This window comes from Moschus berezovskii, chromosome 15 (genome assembly GCF_049115385.1).
Source record: "Moschus berezovskii isolate FMDL1 chromosome 15, NW_MosBer_1.0, whole genome shotgun sequence".
NCBI classification, from domain to species: domain Eukaryota; kingdom Metazoa; phylum Chordata; class Mammalia; order Artiodactyla; family Moschidae; genus Moschus; species Moschus berezovskii.
In genome coordinates, this window is record NC_142474.1 from 42,581,777 (window position 1) to 42,599,668 (window position 17,892).

Genomic DNA, 17,892 nt, shown 5'->3' on the forward strand with positions numbered 1-17,892 from the left:
CACACTATGGCCAGCATTATGTCAAGAATAAGAGAGCTCAATGGCTCGCGTCCATTGAAAAGAATTCAGTCAATAGAGGATTATGCACAGATCCTATATATGGAAGTCTTCGGTAACCAAGGAAGAAGACAGACATTCACATGGAGACCGAAAACCAACTCTGAATTTGTCTTGGGGCAAATGCTTCCTTCTTAACTGGATCCAGATAAACTGGGTCCTCCCTGGAGCTGAGCGGTGGGCGCGTGACCCTCGCAGGGTTAGGGCCCCTGTTTCCCGTGGCCGCCCTTCATCGCTCCCGGAGTTCGCGTGCGGTCGAGCTTTCCTGCGGGCACACGGGCACCCGGGCACCCGTCGTGTCCTCACCCGCTCCGTTATCCCGCGTCCCCGACCAACCCCTGGCCACGGTCAGGGACTCCTGATGCAACGGGTTGCTGCCGTTTCAAGCCGTCTTCCCTGGAAGCCGCGGGCCCTTTTCCATCTCCCGCATCTTTAAAGGCCAAACTCTCTCCTGGTCCGTAGGTCCTACACAGAGTCAGGCATCCGGCTCCAGGCTCCAGCTGCCCGCCGGCTCTGCGCCCTTCAGGAAACTATAGAGCGGACGTCTGGCAGCCTCCCGCGGACCGAGCGCGGACTACAACTCCCGAAAGGCCGCGCGCCGCGCCTCTGCGCCAGGCCGCTGCGAGAGAACGGCCGTGGCACCGTCTGGACTACAACTCCCGAGAGGCCGCGCGCCGCGCCTCTGCGCCAGGCCGCTGCGAGAGGACTGGGAGGTGCGGGCGGCGCCTCTGGCCTGTTGAGGAGGTTGTGGCGGGGAGCGAGGCCGGCGACATGGACAACGCGGGGAAGGAGAGAGAGGCGGTGCAGCTGATGGCCGAGGCCGAGAAGCGAGTCAAGGCCTCCCACTCCTTCCTCCGAGGGCTGTTTGGGTGAGCGCCGGACCGCGCGTGCCCCGGGGAGGGTTTCAGTCCCGGCTCGGCGGCCCCCAGAGCGCCCCGGGGGCCCTCTAATCCCCACACACCCTCCAGAAATTCCCCTAGGTCTCCCCGGCGCCCCCTGGGGTCCCCAGGACGCCGCAGTGCCCCCCACGCCCTCCAGGGATCCCCTAGGATCCCCGAAGCCCCCACACCCTTCCAGGGAGGGCCCTAGGACCCTCGGAGGGCCCTCGGAGCCCCCCACCTTGCCTCCAGGGACACCCTAGAATCACCGGAGCCCCCATCTTTCTTTCAGGGACCCCCTAAAATCCCCGGAACCCCCACCTTGCTCCAGGGACCCCCTAGAATCTCCGGACCACCCCCACTTCACGCGCCCACTAGAACTCTTAAGGACGACCCCAGGGCCCCGCACATGCCCTTCCGATGTCTTCTAGGACCCTCGGAGGGGGCCCATCTACCCCCCGCCCCGCGCGAGTGGCGGGTCCCGGGTCCCACTGGCCGAGCACAAGTCTGCGTGACCCCGCGGCGGCCACACCGGTTTGTTCTTTCGCCTGGAGTCGGCCCGCCCCTCTCGGGAGCCCCGCGTGGGCGTGAGGCTCGGGCGAGAGGCGGGCCCCAGAGCCCTGCTCGGGCGCCCGGCCCGCAGTCCGCCGCCCTGTGCCCGCGCGCCTTGCGCCAGGCACACCGGTAATAGCCATGGGGTGAGGGAGGACGTGCTCTCAACCCGGTGTCATTGCTTCGCCAGAGATTGATGTGATAGCCAGGGTCTCCGGTTGGCTTAGGGATAACGCAGCTCCTCGAAGTCTGCGTCTCTTGGAAATCCCGTTCATTTTCTGTAATTCTTCTGCCCGCTCCTAGGGAAGGTGTTAAATTCGGACTTCCCAAAAAGCAGAGCCTGCACTGATAGTTCTTGGAAGAATTCTGGGCGGTTGAGTAGGTGAATGATTCAGCTGTTTAGGATGAGGGAGGCAGAAAATTCCTGGTGGTTTTCCGTATTTTCTTATGAAAGCGAAAGGCCCTTGGCCAACACCCAGAGCATTTGCAAATTCAGTTTGGAATCTCCTTGTTTTGCCACCTTCGTTGTTTGAGTTGTGATATTTTACCAGTGTTGATAATCTCCAGGAAACGCTGAAATGCAGGTTTCATGCAGTGCGCGTAGTATAGGATGCAAAGATGCAGGAAGGTAAGGGTTCCTGCCTTCAAGAACCTCTCCAGGCATTTATCCCAGGTGGTTTCTAAATTTATCATGTGATGTATGGTTTAGAGTATAGCCATGAATTACAAATCTGTACTCCTTTAAAACTTGTGACAGTACTATAAGGAACCCTGTCTTATACTTGACCTTAACACCAAGCAGTAAGTCCTATCTCTGGTTCACAAAACAATTACAGTTTATTCTAGTAAAATTTAATGTCATAGCACCTCGAGCTGGGAGGTGATCTTTAAGGTGATCTTAATAGGCACATCATTTCCAGTCCGGATTTGCTTCCCTGGAAGAGAATCTGTAATCGGCAGAGAAAAAATCGCCTCACAGCACTTGATGATTCTCAGAGGGATGCTCCCTTCTGGCTCCTTTCGGTGAAGAGGTATTGCGTTGTTTTTCTTGTGAAATTTGACCACATCTTGAACTAGTAATCCTAAAAGGATTTTAGAAATGCTTTTTGTCCTTAGAGAAATGTCTTTTTTCTTCTTCTCGACTGTTGATCACCTGTTCGTTGAGGAGCATTGTAGGAAGACTTCATTCTCAGCTTTCAGCCTCAGTTTGCACGGAAGTCATTGCGTCTTAGGACTGACGCGGATCCAGCAGGTCGGTGTACTGTCCTTGCTCTGGGACCAGGGGCAAGTTCCTTAGCCCCTCCATGCCTCAGTTTCCTGTGCTGTAAGATGAGTGTAAGAGAAGTGAGTGAAGGTTCCATGAATATAAGCTTGTAAAATGTTTAGTCTTAAAGATGAGGATTATTAGTTAGCATCTTCATCAGAATTATCAGGCCCGGTTATTAAGGGAACAGAGAATCAAACAGGTGAAGTTGACTTTGCCAAGATTTCACAGTCAGATACTTTTTGGACTGCATCCTTGGGCTTTTAATGAAGTAAAATATCAATATTTGAAAGAGCTTTGCACCACGTAAGGGTTATTTATACCATGGAGGACTGTGTTTTTAGTAATGCTTGTCTCCGGAAAAGCTTGGGGAAGAAGGGTACTCAGAGTTCTTTGAGCTTTAATAGCGTTACATAATTCTTTGAAGCCAACAGCTAGGTCTAGTTTCTCTGTTGGTGACAATAGGAAGACATTCTGTGTCAATTTTAGGTGTTCAGAATCTTACCTTACGTTGGGCATCACTTGCACCTCTCTTCACCTTTCTGGGCTGGGATACCTGTGTTAATTCTCCCTGCCCTAGCTCCCTTCAGTTCAGTTCAGTTCAGTCGCTCAGTCATGTCCCACTCCAGAGAATTTCCCCCTCTACCTGTTTCCCTTTATTTAAACCACAATGCAGTCCATCTGCACGTCAGACTCCTTAGTTAACAGCACATACCCCATGAGCGTCATCGGTGTCACTGAGCCCACCTGTGTGAGAGCTGACGGCACTTTACTGGGGGCAGGTGATGCTGTTTGGGGCTCTGGTGGCCATTACAGGTGCTCAGCCTACTTTACTGCAGATGTTTCATGCCGGGGGCTGGTTAACCCAACTGCAGATTAAAACCTGTGTAAGAGTGGATCCCCTTTGCTCAGTGTCGATCCACACACTGTGCTAGTTTTGTGGCAATGCCGCCTTCTCACTGCTCTTCTGTGGCTCTTCCTTTTTTGTTGCTTTAAGTAAAATTTGCCGAAAATATGAAGAAGGCAGTCATGCATTCTTCTGTACATAAGGCATGAGTCCAGGCTCACCCACGAGATGTCTGTGTTCCTTGTCCGCATTCCCCTGCAGGAAAGGACCTGCTGAGCCATCACAGAAACCGCTGTCATGATGGTCAGTCTTTCTGCTTGACTGACAGATCAACAGTGATGTGTTCTTGGAATTCAGTTAAAACTTAACTCCTTCGCTGGCTTAGCTTAGTGTAGCAAAATTGCCACCGAAAGGGCTGTGCTTTGATTTTGTTTCCAAAGATGAACTATTGAATTTTGTAGTTAACTTCAAATTTTAGTTTACCATCTTAATGAACTAATAGTCAGCCGACCTAGGTCTGACAGCAAGATGGGTTTGCATTTTTACAGCCTGTACTGTCTCTGCCATCCTGTTATAGGAGACCACAGTGGGGAACCCTGCCTGTGGAAGAGAGTGGCTTAAGACTGACTGTGGGAGCAGGTTCTGGGTGGTTAACCCTATCTTCCCATGCTCTTGAATGTTCCCCAGGCTCAAAGGTTGTAAAGAGCCATAAATCTGGCAGTGTCAAAGTAAATTTAATGAAAGGCCCTATAGGGTTGTGTGCATGCTTAGTCATGTCTGACTCTTTGTGATCTCCTGGATTGTAGCCCACCAGGCTCCCATGGAATTTTCCAGGCAAGAATATGGGAATGAGTTGCCATTTCCTACTCCAGGGGATCTTTCCCACCCAAGGATTAGACCCATGTCTTATGCATTGGCAGGCAGATTCTTTACCACTGCGTCTTCTGGGAAGCCTCTTATAGGTTTGCTTAGAAATATCTGAATCTATATTTCTTAGTTACTTGTGAAAATTGGGAGTATTTCTTAAGCATTGTGGGTCATTAAACATCAGTATTTTTCAGTCAGCTTTATTTTGTCAAAGACTGTGTTTAAATTTTGCCAAATTATTATGGGGAAATATGATGGCATTTGTAAAGCATTTGGGTCCTCCTCAGTTACAGTAGATATTCAGATGCAGATTGAACTTTCAAAAAAAAATATTATTAAGCTCAGATTTAGGGATAGGTGGTACAGTGTAAAAAATATATATGTTGTATTTTTTATATTTTTATGTAATAATGGAATAACCTGTTATGTAATGTATATTATATGTGAGCCATAACAGTATGTACGCACACTCTGTGTGTGTGTGTGTGTGTGTGTGTATGTATGTAAGAAGGCCAAATACAGATTCTAGTTTACTGGCTTGGTGACCCTGGCCAAGCAAATCGTACTTAGAGCTTCTGGTTGTTTGTTTGTTTTTTTTTAGCTTTCGCATGGGCAGAGGGAAAGAATTTACTTGTCAGAGCTGTGAGGATTGCTGCACGGAGCTATATTATAGTCATTTGGTTTGTTGATTTTTAGTGTCAAGTTATTTCGTATATCAAATGATAATCACGATTGGCCTTTTCTGTTTGCATTTTTGCAGCGTTCACCATATTCTCTCATTCCTCTGAGCCCTGTGAGGTCCAGAGTCCTTTATGTAGTCCAGTGGTCGGGAGGATCAGGACTGTGGTGGCCTGCGGCTCGCAGGTGTAAGGTCCTGGAGGTCTACCTTGTTTGGTGGCTGTGGCCCAGCACCTCCCTGGGACTTCAGGGGACTCCAGTGAATGCCTTACAGATGCTGATTTGTTTTCTTGTGCTCTTTTGTTTAGTTTGAAGAGCAAAGGTAACAAAGTGAAGGGGAGTCCATGTTTCTTTCTTCTGTGTTTCCTTCAATACCTGTTTGTTGTAAATGTAGCAGCTACATATGGTTAGGAAATGGCAAGGAGTACAGAACAGTTTCAGTTGAAAAGTAGAGTTTTCCCTGAATCCTCATGCTCCTAAATCTTACTCAGCAGAGGTAACTGTTTTTAACTTTCCTTTTGATTCTTCTGATGGTTGCTACCGTGATTCTAAATAATTTAGAATACTTCTGCTACCTTACTAATTTTAGATACTGTTCGTTGATTCTGCTGAAAATGAAGAAGGGAGCATGGCTTCCATGACAGTGCATCTTCTTCACCTCCTGATTTTCATGATTTCTCAGTCTCTTAATACTATCTTTTATATGTAAATAACACTTAAACTTTATATAATTCTACTTTAAACTTTTTTCAGCTATTTCCCTGTATCTTTGAGTTATAGAGTGACCGGGAAGGTAGTGTTCAAACTGGAATATTTTTGAGATGCCAAGAAGATGGGTATAAACCCGGAGTGTCCCTGCAACCAGGACAGAGGATCATCCTAGTTATAGGAGACTTTATAATTCATTTTTATGCTTTCACTTTGAGTTCATTTGGTCCGCATATAAAATCAGCAAGACTTTTGTATCTCAAGAATTTTTGGTGAGTGCTACGTAGGAGTTCACAGTAAGGAGATTTGTGTAAGCAGAATTTCAGAATGTTAATCATGTCTGTATTTGAATATTAATAGAACTTATCTTAGGAATGTTAATTTAATTAAAATCTAACACGTTAATAGATCAGTACTTTATTGGATTAAAATACATGTTTTTCACAGTAAGGAGGTATCTGCCAATTCTGGTTTTAATGGGTGTTTTAGGGCTTCCCTGGTGGCTCAGAGGTTAGATCATCTGCCTGCAATGTGGGAGACCTTGGTTCGATCCCTGTGGCGACAGTCCACAGGGTCGCCAAGAGTCAGACATGACTGAGCAACTTCACTTTCATTATGGATTGAATGAAGGACTTATATTTTAAGGCCTTTTCAATGACTGTGAGATAAGCGTAACTTTTTTCCTTTAGTTATTAGTACATTAACCAAGGGATATTCTCAGACTGAACTGTCCTGGCATCCCTTGAATAACCCCCTGAATTATAAAATATGAACTTTTTAATGGGCTGTTGGATACCGTTTTTAATTATTTTATTTCAAGTTCATTTACAGTGTGTGTATGTGTATAGTCTTTTTCAGATTGAAGTACTGATGTCACAGGGGCCTCATAAAAAGAATTTGTAAGTTTTTCTTTATTTTTTTCCTATGGTCTGGTCTCTGCACTTTTAAATCGAATCCTCTTAAGTGAAGTCATGTTGGGGTTTTTGGTGTTAATTTCATTGATACTTTTCTTTTTTCCCCTGGAAATGTTTAAACTTCCTATCTCTACTGAGGTCTGTTTTGATAAACTGTATTTTTAAGGAAATTATTCGTTTCACCCATGAACATGATTGTACAGATATCTCTTCGAGATCCTGCTTTTCATTCTCTCGTGTATATGCCCCAGAATGAAATTGCTGGATTATGTAGTAATCCCATTTTTAATTTTCTGAGGAACTGCCATATTGTTGTCCACAGCAGTTGTACCATTTTATATTCCTACCAACGATGCACACAGATTCTAATTTCTTTACATGCTTCCTTCCAGCACTTGGTATTTTATAAATAATGCCCATTCTAACAGGTCTGAGGTTGTATCTCATTGTAGCTTTGATTTGCATTTCCCTAATTATTAATGACGGTGAGCATTTTTTCACATGCCTATTGGCCATTCGTATATGTTCTTTAGAGAAATGTCTATTCAAGTTCCTTTGTCCTTTTTTTAAAATTAATTTATTTTTTATTGAGGGATAATTACAGAATTTTGCTGTTTTCTGTCAAATCTCAACATGAATCAGCCATAGGTATACATATGTCCCCTCCGTTTTGAAACTCCCTCCCATCTCCCCCTCCCCATCCCACACCTCTAGGTTGATACAGAGCCCCTGTTTGAGTTTGCTGAGCCATACAGCAAATCCCCGTTGGCGAGCCATACAGCAAATCCCTGTTGGCTATCCATTTTTGAATTGATGTTTTTTTGTTGTCATTGAGTTTTAGGAGTTTGCCATATATACTTGATGGTAACCCCATACCAGGTATTGATCTGAGGATATTTTCTCCCATTCTGTATGTTGCCTTTCTGCTCTGTGAATAGTGTCTGTGATGCACAGGTTTTTTTCATGAAGTTCAATTTGTCTTTTTTTTTTTAACCTGTGCCTTTAGTGTCATATCTAAGATACCATTGGCAAATCTAGTGTCGTGAAGATTTTGCTCTGTTTTCTTTTAAGAGTTTTTGCTGTTTTAAGTGTCACATTTAGGTCCTTGATCCATTTTGAATTAATTTTTGCGTAAGGCTATGTATAAGGCTTAGTTTTCATTCCAATCCCAAAGAAAGGCAATGCCAAAGAATGCTCAAACTACTGCACAATTGCACTCATCTCACATCCTAGTAAAGTCATGCTCAAAATTCTCCAAGCCAGGCTTCAGCAGTACGTGAACTGTGAACTTCCAGATGTTCAAGCTGGTTTTAGAAAAGTCAGAGGAACCGGAGATCAAATTGCCAACATTCACTGGATCATGGAAAAAGCAAGAGCGTACCAGAAAAACATCTATTTCTGCTTTATTGACTATGCCAAAGTGTTTGTGTGGATCACAATAAACTGTGGAAAATTCTGAAAGAGATGGGAATACCAGACCACCTGACCTGCCTCTTGAGAAACCTGTATGCAGGTCAGGAAGCAACAGTTTGAACTGGACATGGAACAACAGACTGGTTCCCAATAGGAAAAGGAGTACGTCAAGGTTGTATATTGTCACCTTGCTTATTTAACTTATATGCAGAGTATATCATGAGGAACGCCGGACTGAATGAAGCACAAGCTGGAATCACGATTTCCGGGAGAAATAATCAATAACCTCAGATATGCAGATGACACCACCCTTATGGCAGAAAGTGAAGAGGAACTAAAGTGCCTCTTGATGAAAGTGAAAGAGGAGAGTGAAAAGGTTGGCTTGAAGCTCAACATTCAGAAAACAAAGATTTTGGCATCTGGTCCCATCACTTCATGGAAATAGATGTGGAAACAGTGTCAGACTTTATTTGGGCTCCAGAATCACTGCTGATGCTGATTGCAGCCATGAAATTAAAAGATGCTTACTCCTTGGAAGGAAAGTTATGACCAACCTAGATAGCATATTAAAAAGCAGAGACATTACTTTGCCAACAGTGGTCCATCTAGTCAAGGCTATGGTTTTTCCCGTGGTCATGTATGGATGTGAGAGTTGGACTGTGGAGAAAGCTGAGCGCTGAAGAATTGATCTTTTTGAACTGTGGTGCTGGAGAAGCCTCTTGAGAGTCCCTTGGGCTGCAAGGAGATCCAACCAGTCCATTCTAAAGGAGATCAGTCCTGGGTGTTCATTGGAAGGACTGATGCTAAAGCTGAAACTCCAGTACTTTGGCCACCTCATGCGAAGAGTTGACTCATTGGAAAAGACCCTGATGCTGGGAGGGATTGGAAACAGGAGAAGGGGACGACAGAGGATGAGATGGCTGGATGGCATCACCAACTCGATGGACATGAGTTTGAGTAAACTCCGGGAGTTCGTGTTGGACAGGGAGGCCTGGCGTGCTGCGATTCATGGGATCGCAAAGAGTTAGACACGACTGAGCAACTGAACTGAACTGATGCATAAGGCTGGGGCTTCTCTCATAGCTCAGTCAGTAAAGAATCTGCCTGCACCCTGGTGGGAGCCCTGGGTTCGATTCCTGGGTGGGGAAGGTCCCCTGGAAAGAAAATGGTGACCCACTACAGCACTCTTGCCTGGGAAATCCCATGAACAGAGGCACCTAGCGGGCTGCATACAATCCATGGGGTGACAAGAGTCAGACACGACTTGGCGACTGAACCACCACCACCACCATACGTAAGGCTCCAGCTTCATCCTTTGGCAAGTCAATATTCGATTTTCCCAGCACAGTTTGTTGAAAAGACTGTCAGTTGTTGAATATTTTGACACCTGTGTTGAAAATAATTTGACCGTCAACGCAAAGATTTGTTCATGGGCTTTCTACTCTAGTCCATTGGTCTGTATGTCTGTCTTTATTGCCAGTACCACATTGTTTTGATTACTATAGCTTTGCAGTAAGTTTTGAAATCAGGAAGTGTGAGCCCTTCAGTTTGTTGTTCTTTTTCAAGATTATTTTGGCTTTCAGGGTTCCTGTGATTTTTGCTTTATAAAGATGGCTGCCATGTTTGGGTGCCTGGATATTCACAACCGGTATACTTTCATTTGAATTGTATCTTTAGTATTATGAAGTGAATTTCTCTATTTCATTTGATACTTTTGAGCCCAAATTCTACCTCCTCTGATGCCAGGGTAGCAATCTTTGCTTTCTTGTTACTTGTGATTGCCTGTTTTGGGGCTGTGTTAGGTAAGAGGATTATCTGATGCCTGTGGCCATGTGGCCTGTGCTGCCCGGCCCCAGGGAGAGGGCAGCTCCCCTCCCTCATTGAGTCTGGGCACAGTGGCCAGGGCTGACTTGGAGGGAGGGAGTGGGAGCAGAAGCTGCAGGGGTCGTCTGTGCTCCTGTCACCAGAGGAGTATGCTATTACCCCATGAATCTTCTTTAGTACCCTTTGCCTGATTTCCTTACTTGCGAATCTAGTGTTTTGTCTGCCCTGGGAAGCACGCATTACCTACCTGTGTGCCAGTCAGTGCACGTGCTCTACTTACCCCTCTATTCAGGGTGTGTGTGTGTCAGGGGGATTCAGGTATTTGTATAGGTCTCTCTCTGCTTACAGTAGGGTTATGTCCCCATGAACCCATTGTAAGTCGAAAATGTGTTTAACACATCTACCTGGCCTACCAGAGCGCTTCCATTAGCCTACAGTTGGGCAAAACAGTCTAGCACACATCCTGTTTTATAGTAGAGTGTTGACTGTCTCATATAATTCATTGAATACAGTACTGAACGTGAAGGCAGAGTGGGTGTCGGATCCAGAATGATTGTTAGTGTGTCAATGAGCACATGCCTGACTGCGAGCTCAGATGGTGCCCTTGCCAGGCCCGTCACGAGAGAGGGTCTACTGCAGACCACTAACCTGGGGAAGGGTCAACATTGGAAGTGTGCTTTCTCCTAAATGCATGTTACCTTTGCAGCATCTTCTGTCCATTCGTTGGTGTGGTTTCCTTGATGACTAGGATTTGGGGGGTGGGTTGGGACTTGTTGCCACTCCAGTTCTGCCTCCTCTGTTTCCCAAAACCCTGAGTTTATTTCCAGCTCTGCTTTCTTTCACTAACTGCAAGCCTCTCTCCTTCCCTCCCCCAGAAGCACATCTTCTGGAGCCTGATACCTCTAGCCAGGCCCCACTTCCAGGCCCCCATGCCCTCCAGGTCTCATACTTGCCTCCTGGATCCCACACTGCAGCCCCTCTCTGAAGGGATGTTTGTCCCTGTGAACTGTGCTTGTGGGACCCTGCTGCACCCACTCTTGTGTCCATGTGTCCCCTCCTTGCTAGCAGGGGCTGTCTCCTTAGCTCTGTTGCGTGCACGCTAAGTCACTTTAGTTGTGTATGATTCTGTGTGACCCTGTGGACTGTCGCCTGCCAGGCTCCTCTGTCCATGAGATTCTTCAGGCAAGAATACTGTAGTGGGTTGCCATGCCCTCTTCCAGGGGATCTTCCTGACCCAGGGATCGAACATGCGTCTCTTGTGTCTCCTGCATCGGCAGCGGGGTTCTTTACCACTGGCGCCACCTGGGAAGCCCCTAGCTCTGCTGGTTCAGGTTTTCTACTGCCCCAGCTTTCTTCAATGAAATCTTGTTGACTTCTGACTCAGTGGTCTCCAGTTCGTTGAGTGGATCCAATCCGTTGGTTACATCCACTCCTTGTTGATCTGTGTGGTTCCAGAAGATAAAAGGATGTGTTTTTGTATTTAGGCAGCTACCATTGTCCTATAGGAATTTCAGGTCTCAACGATTAAATTCCGTTTAAAAAAATTAAAGTTTTATGAATATTGAAATTAAATATATATAAAAGTTTCTCTTGACAAGTCATGTTGTGTGTGAGTCATTTCTAAGTTTATCCAGTAATTCCTATTCTTAGCTTCCTTGTAATGTTTAAGTGTCTCGGTTTGTTTTACTAAAAGATCCAATCTATACATACCTGCCCTCTACAGGAAGCGTGACCCCTCATCACGCTTGATCCCTCGTCTGGAGCTATTACCAGATAAAAGTCCCACCAGCTTTCTGTGCTGAACCTGTTCTTGTAACTTTATTTCAAGAAGTTATGCTTAAATCCCAGGGACGGGGGAGCCTGGTGGGCTTCCGTCTATGGGGTCGCACAGAGTCGGACATGACTGGGGCGACTTGGCAGCAGCAGCAGCAGCATGCTTAAATGCAAATACTTTGATCAGACAGTCCTTAAACATCTCAGATTGTTTCCTGCATTTGAGAATCTGTGATTCTTTTTTGTTAAATAGAAATAAAGTGAGACGTTCTCAGAAGGTGGAATCCCAGGGTCCAAGGCAGAGCACATGGTGGTCGAGGTTGAACCCCCTGCTCGGCTTCTGCCTGCAGCTCTGGGAGTGCTGTGGATCTGGGGGCTGCTTTTGTTCTTCTTGTGGGCAAAGGGTCGGGAGCTGATGGATACTTGCATTTGTTTGTCGGCAGTCCGACTCCAAAGCCTGCCTCCTTGCAGCTACACCTCTTGTTACTGGTTTGTGAAAATGCAAAGGATTTGAGTTGAGCAGTTACAGGCACCATGAGCCAGTGGCACCCACGGCTCTTGCCTTGGTATCTCCCCACCCTCAGCGTCCACATGCTCAGTTACAGCTTCCTGGGGCTTTCGGATAGCTTTCACTTATCACAAGGAAACTGCATGATTTTGGATGAGTCGGGGTTAATAGTCTTGTCTGCGTGTAGATGTCATCTGAGCTCTCTGGACTAATAGGCTGTGATTTTCCCAGGCTGAGTTTTTCCCTCCTAAACAGGAAGGGGCAGGGAGGAGAGTCAGGGGCTTGGACCCAGCTCTGCTGTTCTGGGCTCCTGGGCGGGGGCGGGCGCGTGTTGCTCTCACCCCATCTCCTCTGTGGAACCTGGGGTGGGGGTGTCAGGCAATCAGATTTTTCCTGCCTGCAGTTAAATATTCTTTTCTCAGCATTTTGACCTCCTTTGTAAGAACGTTATTTTCTTAGTGTTTTCTGGCAGGTTAGTGCCATGTGCTATTGTTGTTTAGTTGCTAAGTCATGTCCACCTCTTCTGCGACCTTATGAACTATAGTCCGCTAAGTTCCTTTGTCCATGGGATTCCCAGGCAAGAATCCTGGAGTGCATTGCCATTTTATTCTCCAGGCGGTCTTCCTGACCCAGAGATCGAACCTGAATCTTCCGCGTCTCCTGCACTGACAGACAGATTCTTTACCACTGAGCCACCCTGGAAGCCCGCCATGTACTGTACTGTATCACTTATAATGTAGACTCCTCACTGAAACTTGTTTCTGTTTTCAGGGATCTTCTACCACAGTTCTAGGGGCTCTGGATAACAATCAGTCAAAACTATTTTTCTGTAAAACTCACAAAAATCAACTTTCACAGGTATTGAACACAGTAGGCATTTGAAGTGACTTAAAAGTAAACTTTTTCAGTTCAGTTCAGTTGCTCAGTCGTGTCTGACTCTTTGTGACCCTATGAGCTGCAGCACGCCAGGCCTCCCTGTCCAACACCAACTCCCGGAGCGTACCCAGACTCATGTCCATTGTGTCGGTGATGGCATCCAGCCATCTCATCCTCTGTCGTCCCCTTCTCCTCCTGCCCTCAATCTTTCCCAGCATCAGGGTCTTTTCTAATGAGTCAGCTCTTGGCATCAGGTGGCCAAAGGATTGGAGTTTCAGCTTCAACACCAGACCTTCCAGTGAATACCCAGGACTGATCTCCTTTAGGATGGACTGATTGGATCTTCTTGCAGTTCAAGGGACTCTCAAGAGTCTTCTCTAACTCCACAGTTCAAAAACATCAATTCTTCGGTGCTCAGCTTTTTTTAGAGTCCAACTCTGATATCCATATATGACTACTGGAAAAACCATAGTCTTGACTAGACGGACCTTTGTTGGCAAAGTAATGTCTCTGCTTTTTAATATGCTGTCTAGGTTGGTCATAACTTTCCTTCCAAGGAGTATGTGTCTTTTAATTTCATGGCTGCATGGAACCCAAAAAAATAAAGTCTCTCACTGTTTCCACTGTTTTTCCATCTATTTCCCATGAAGTGATGGGACCAGATGCCATGATCTTTGTTTTCTGAATGTTGAGCTTCAAGCCAACCTTTTCACTCTCCTCTTTCACTTTCATCAAGAGGCTCTTTAGTTCTTCTTCACTTTCTGCCATAAGGGTGGTGTCATCTGCATATCTGAAGTTATTGATATTTCTCCCGGCAATCTTGATTCCAGCTTGTGCTTCTTCCAGCCCAGCATTTCTCATGATGTACTTTGCATATAAGTTAAATAAGCAGGGTGACAATTTTTTCATGAATTAAGTTGTGTCTGTTTATGACAAGTGAGTTCTCTGGTGCTGTTAACGTCCGGATTTTTCTGGTGATTGTTTAGTGAGAGATGAGGGTCTTGAGTCTCGCAGAGTTCATTCATTAGTTTTGTAAAGATCGCTGAACCTGACATCAGGTGTCCGCTCCACCACTGACCTTGGCTGGATGATGAGCCATTGTCCTCCAGGTACAGTGTTTTCCCTTCTGTAATATGGAGACTGCATTCTGCAGTCCATAGGGTCACAAAGAGTCAGACATGACTTTGCGACTGGATGACAACAACACAGAGATGTCATCTTTTGTGGTGGTTGTAATACTGAAGGTGGCATAAGGCACATGGAAACATGCAGCATAAAACTTAGCATGCTGTAGGCGTTCTATTATTCTTAGCTGAACCTGCTTCTGAAAATAATAGGATAAAGTACATTTTAATTAAGCTAGTTTTATTTGGAAACCTTTAATAGGAATGATTGCACTGTAATTACAGTTCAAGATTCCTGGTACACTTTAGAAAAATAAGACACAGAAAGTGGCAAGCCCTTTGTTAGCTCCAAAGAGCTATGGCTGAGATTGAAAGCTTTCTTGAATTAGGAATGTTCATCAGAATAATTAGCTTTTTTAAAATGTAGCTTTGAAGTGAAGAAAAAGGAGCATGAAGGTGTGAGCGAGAAGTCTTTGCTCCTTCTGCTGCTTTATTGTTGGCGTGGTTTGTTGCCATCCTGTCCCTGACTGTATGACATACCCACCCAAAGGGGATTTTTTTAGAGAAGAGGGAGACAGCTTTATTGAGATGTAATTCACATACCATACTATTCACCCATCCAGAGTGTCCAGTTGAGTAGTTTTTAAGCATATTCGTGCAACGATGCAGTTACCACAGCAAGTGGTTTTAGCTCGTTTTCATCACCCCAGAAAGAAGCTCTGCCCACCCCCTCCATTTCTCTCCAGCGCTCCCAGCTCTCGAACCAGCCTGTAGCAGCCCTTTCCAGAGAATGGTGGGCTCCCCTGGGACTGGCCCTTCGCTCCACCTGATGTCGTGAAGGTCGTCTGCTTTGTAGCGCAATCAGTGCTTCCTTCAGTACGTCACTCCTTCTTATTGTCTGATCTGCTCCACTGTGTGTATACCACTTTCATTTATCATTTGTCAGCTGATGGACATTTGGGTTGTTTCCACTTTATTATGAGCAATGCTTCTGTGAACATTTGTGTACAAGTTTTTGTGTGGACTGATGTTTTCCTTTCTCTTCGGTATGTGCCTTGGTGTAGAATTTGGGGCCATACAGTAACTATGTTTAACCTTTTGAGCAGCTGCCAGACTTATCCAGAGAAGCTTTTTATACAGTTTTCCACTTGTACTGGCAGTAAATGAGGGTGCCAGTTTCCTGCATCCTCCCTAACATTCCTTAGTGCTCTCTTTTGATGTAACCAGCCTGGTGGGAGTAAGGTGTTATCTTATTTGTGGTTTTGATTTGTGTTTCTCTGATGTTTAATGATGTTGAGTATCTTTTCAAGGACTTATTGGCTATGTCTTTTTTTTTTTATCTTCTTTGGGGAAGTGTCTCTTCAGATCTTTGGCCCATTTTTGGTTGAATTATTAGTCTTTTTGTTAATGAGCTGTAAGGGTTCTTTATATATTCTAGATACAGATCACTTACGAGGTATGCAAATATTCCAGAGTTTGTATGCCTTCAGTACACAAATCTAGTTACAATGATCATCCTGACTGACTCTGGGTCCAGCCCTACAGTGACAACTCCATATGGATTATTTCTTCTGATCTTCATAATAACCCAGAGGTATAGACTGTATTACCCTCAGTTTACGCATGCAAGATTGGAGACCCAAAGAAGTTAAAGAACTAGTCTGGAGTCAGACACTCAGTGGTGACTGCCCCAGGTAGAGTCACACGAGGTTCGTGCCTGCCCTCTGCAAGCTTCGTGGCACGGGGGTGCCCCCACTCCAGACTGCATTCAGCCTTGGGCTCACCCTCTCTTAGTCCCTACATCCATTTTCCGCTGGGAGTTCCCCTTGGTGTGTGGTGTTTGTTGTGCAGAGCCCATCTTGTCCTGGTTCTCTCTCTGATTCTTTCTTGTTTATAGAGTAGACACACGAGACAGAGGAGTGGTGGGCGTGGAGGCCTCAGCTTGGTGCACTGAAAACTCTGAAAGCAGTGAGGTTCCCCCCGCGGGATGTTGTAGAATGCATTTCCACAGGGTGGGGGCTGGACCCCACGGCCCCTTTCACGTCAGGTATTACAGCCCTTGAACAGCCTGGTGCATTGCTGCTCCTGCTTCAGGTTTTGTTTTTAATTTAAGTCTGAACATAAACAGTGCTAAACTCTTGGACATTAAAAGCGTCAACATGTCTTTATCCTTCAAAATTCAGCCTCCTTTGAAAAATAGACTTCTCATTCCTCGGGACGAGTAAAACTTCTGTTCACGTGCATGGAAAGGACGCTCTTGAGGGTCTAGGCCCTGGGTCCCGCCACATCGGTGTTTGCGTCTCAGTGCTCTGGCATCCTCGCAGGGTGGCGTTTACTCTCTTAGACCTCCGTTCCCTCACCTGGGGCAGCAAGGGTGATGAGAGTGTCCTGTCCGAGCTGCTGGCAAGGTTCTCTAGTGCTGGTCTGGCATGTCGTAAGTGCTTGGTAGATGTCCATTACTTGAGGGATATTTAGGGACATGGATAGTTGTTACTGTAAAACTTAACCTCATCTTTACATTTTTCTCAGAGGAAACACAAGAATAGAAGAGGCTTGTGAAATGTATACCAGAGCTGCGAACATGTTCAAGATGGCCAAGAACTGGAGTGGTATGTATGAAGGTGTTGTTTGTTTGCTTTCCAGGCGAATAACTTTAAAATCACTATGAAGAAGGACATGACTGTCCGCCTTCCCCTTAGAGAAACTGCTGGCTGCGTGGGCGGGGTGGGGGAGGGGGGCTGTTGATCGAAGGGAGCAAAGCTTGAAATACTGATTGAAGTTTAGGCATAAAGGCGTGTCTGCAAAACACTACAGTGGGCCTGTGGTGATTAAAAAGACTTACTATTACTTGGAGTTAAGAAGGGTAACCTTTGCTGTTTACTCATGTGCTTAAATAAATTTAGTACAAGAAGTGAAAGTTGAAGTAAACATTACTGAAAAAGATGTCAGTTCAGTTCAGTTCAGTTCAGTCGCTCAGTTGTGTCCGACTCTCCGCGACCCCATGAATCACAGCACGCCAGGCCTCCCTGTCCATCACCAACTCCCGGAGTTCACTCAAACTCATGTCCACAGAGTCGGTGATGCCATCCAGCCATCTCATTCTCGGTCGTCCCCTTCTCCTCCCGCCCCCAACCTTTCCCAGCATCAGAGTCTTTTCCAGTGAGTCAACTCGTCGCATGAGGTGGCCAAAGTATTGCAGTTTCAGCTTTAGCATCAGTCCCTCCAATGAACACCCAGGATTGATCTCCTTTAGAATGGACTGGTTGGATCTCCTTGCAGTATAAGGGACTCTCAAGAGTCTTCTCCAACACCACAGTTCAAAAGCATCGATTCTTCGGCGATCAGCCTTCTTCACAGTCCAACTCTCACATCCATACATGACCACGGGAAAAACCATTGCCTTGACTAGACGGACCTTGGTTGGCAAAGTAATGTCTCTGCTTTTTTAATATACTATCAAGGTTGGTCATAACTTTCCTTCCAAGGAGCAAGCGTCTTTTAATTTCCTGGCTGCAATCAGCATCTGCAGTGATTTTGGAGCCCAAAAAAACAAAGTCTGACACTGTTTCCACTGTTTTTCCATCTATTTCCCATGAAGTGATGGGACCA

General features: G+C 45.9%; 1 protein-coding gene across 1 annotated transcript in view; it reads left to right on the forward strand.

Moving 5' to 3' along the window:
* The first annotated feature begins 710 nt into the window (after positions 1-710).
* Positions 711-17,892, forward strand: part of NAPB (NSF attachment protein beta) — a 37,158-nt gene continuing 19,976 nt past the window's right edge. The window contains exons 1-2 of the mRNA XM_055430917.2: positions 711-926; positions 16,813-16,892. Of these exons, the coding sequence (XP_055286892.1) occupies positions 829-926; positions 16,813-16,892 (178 nt within the window). The 5' untranslated portion in view covers positions 711-828. The remainder of the gene's footprint in view (positions 927-16,812; positions 16,893-17,892) is intronic.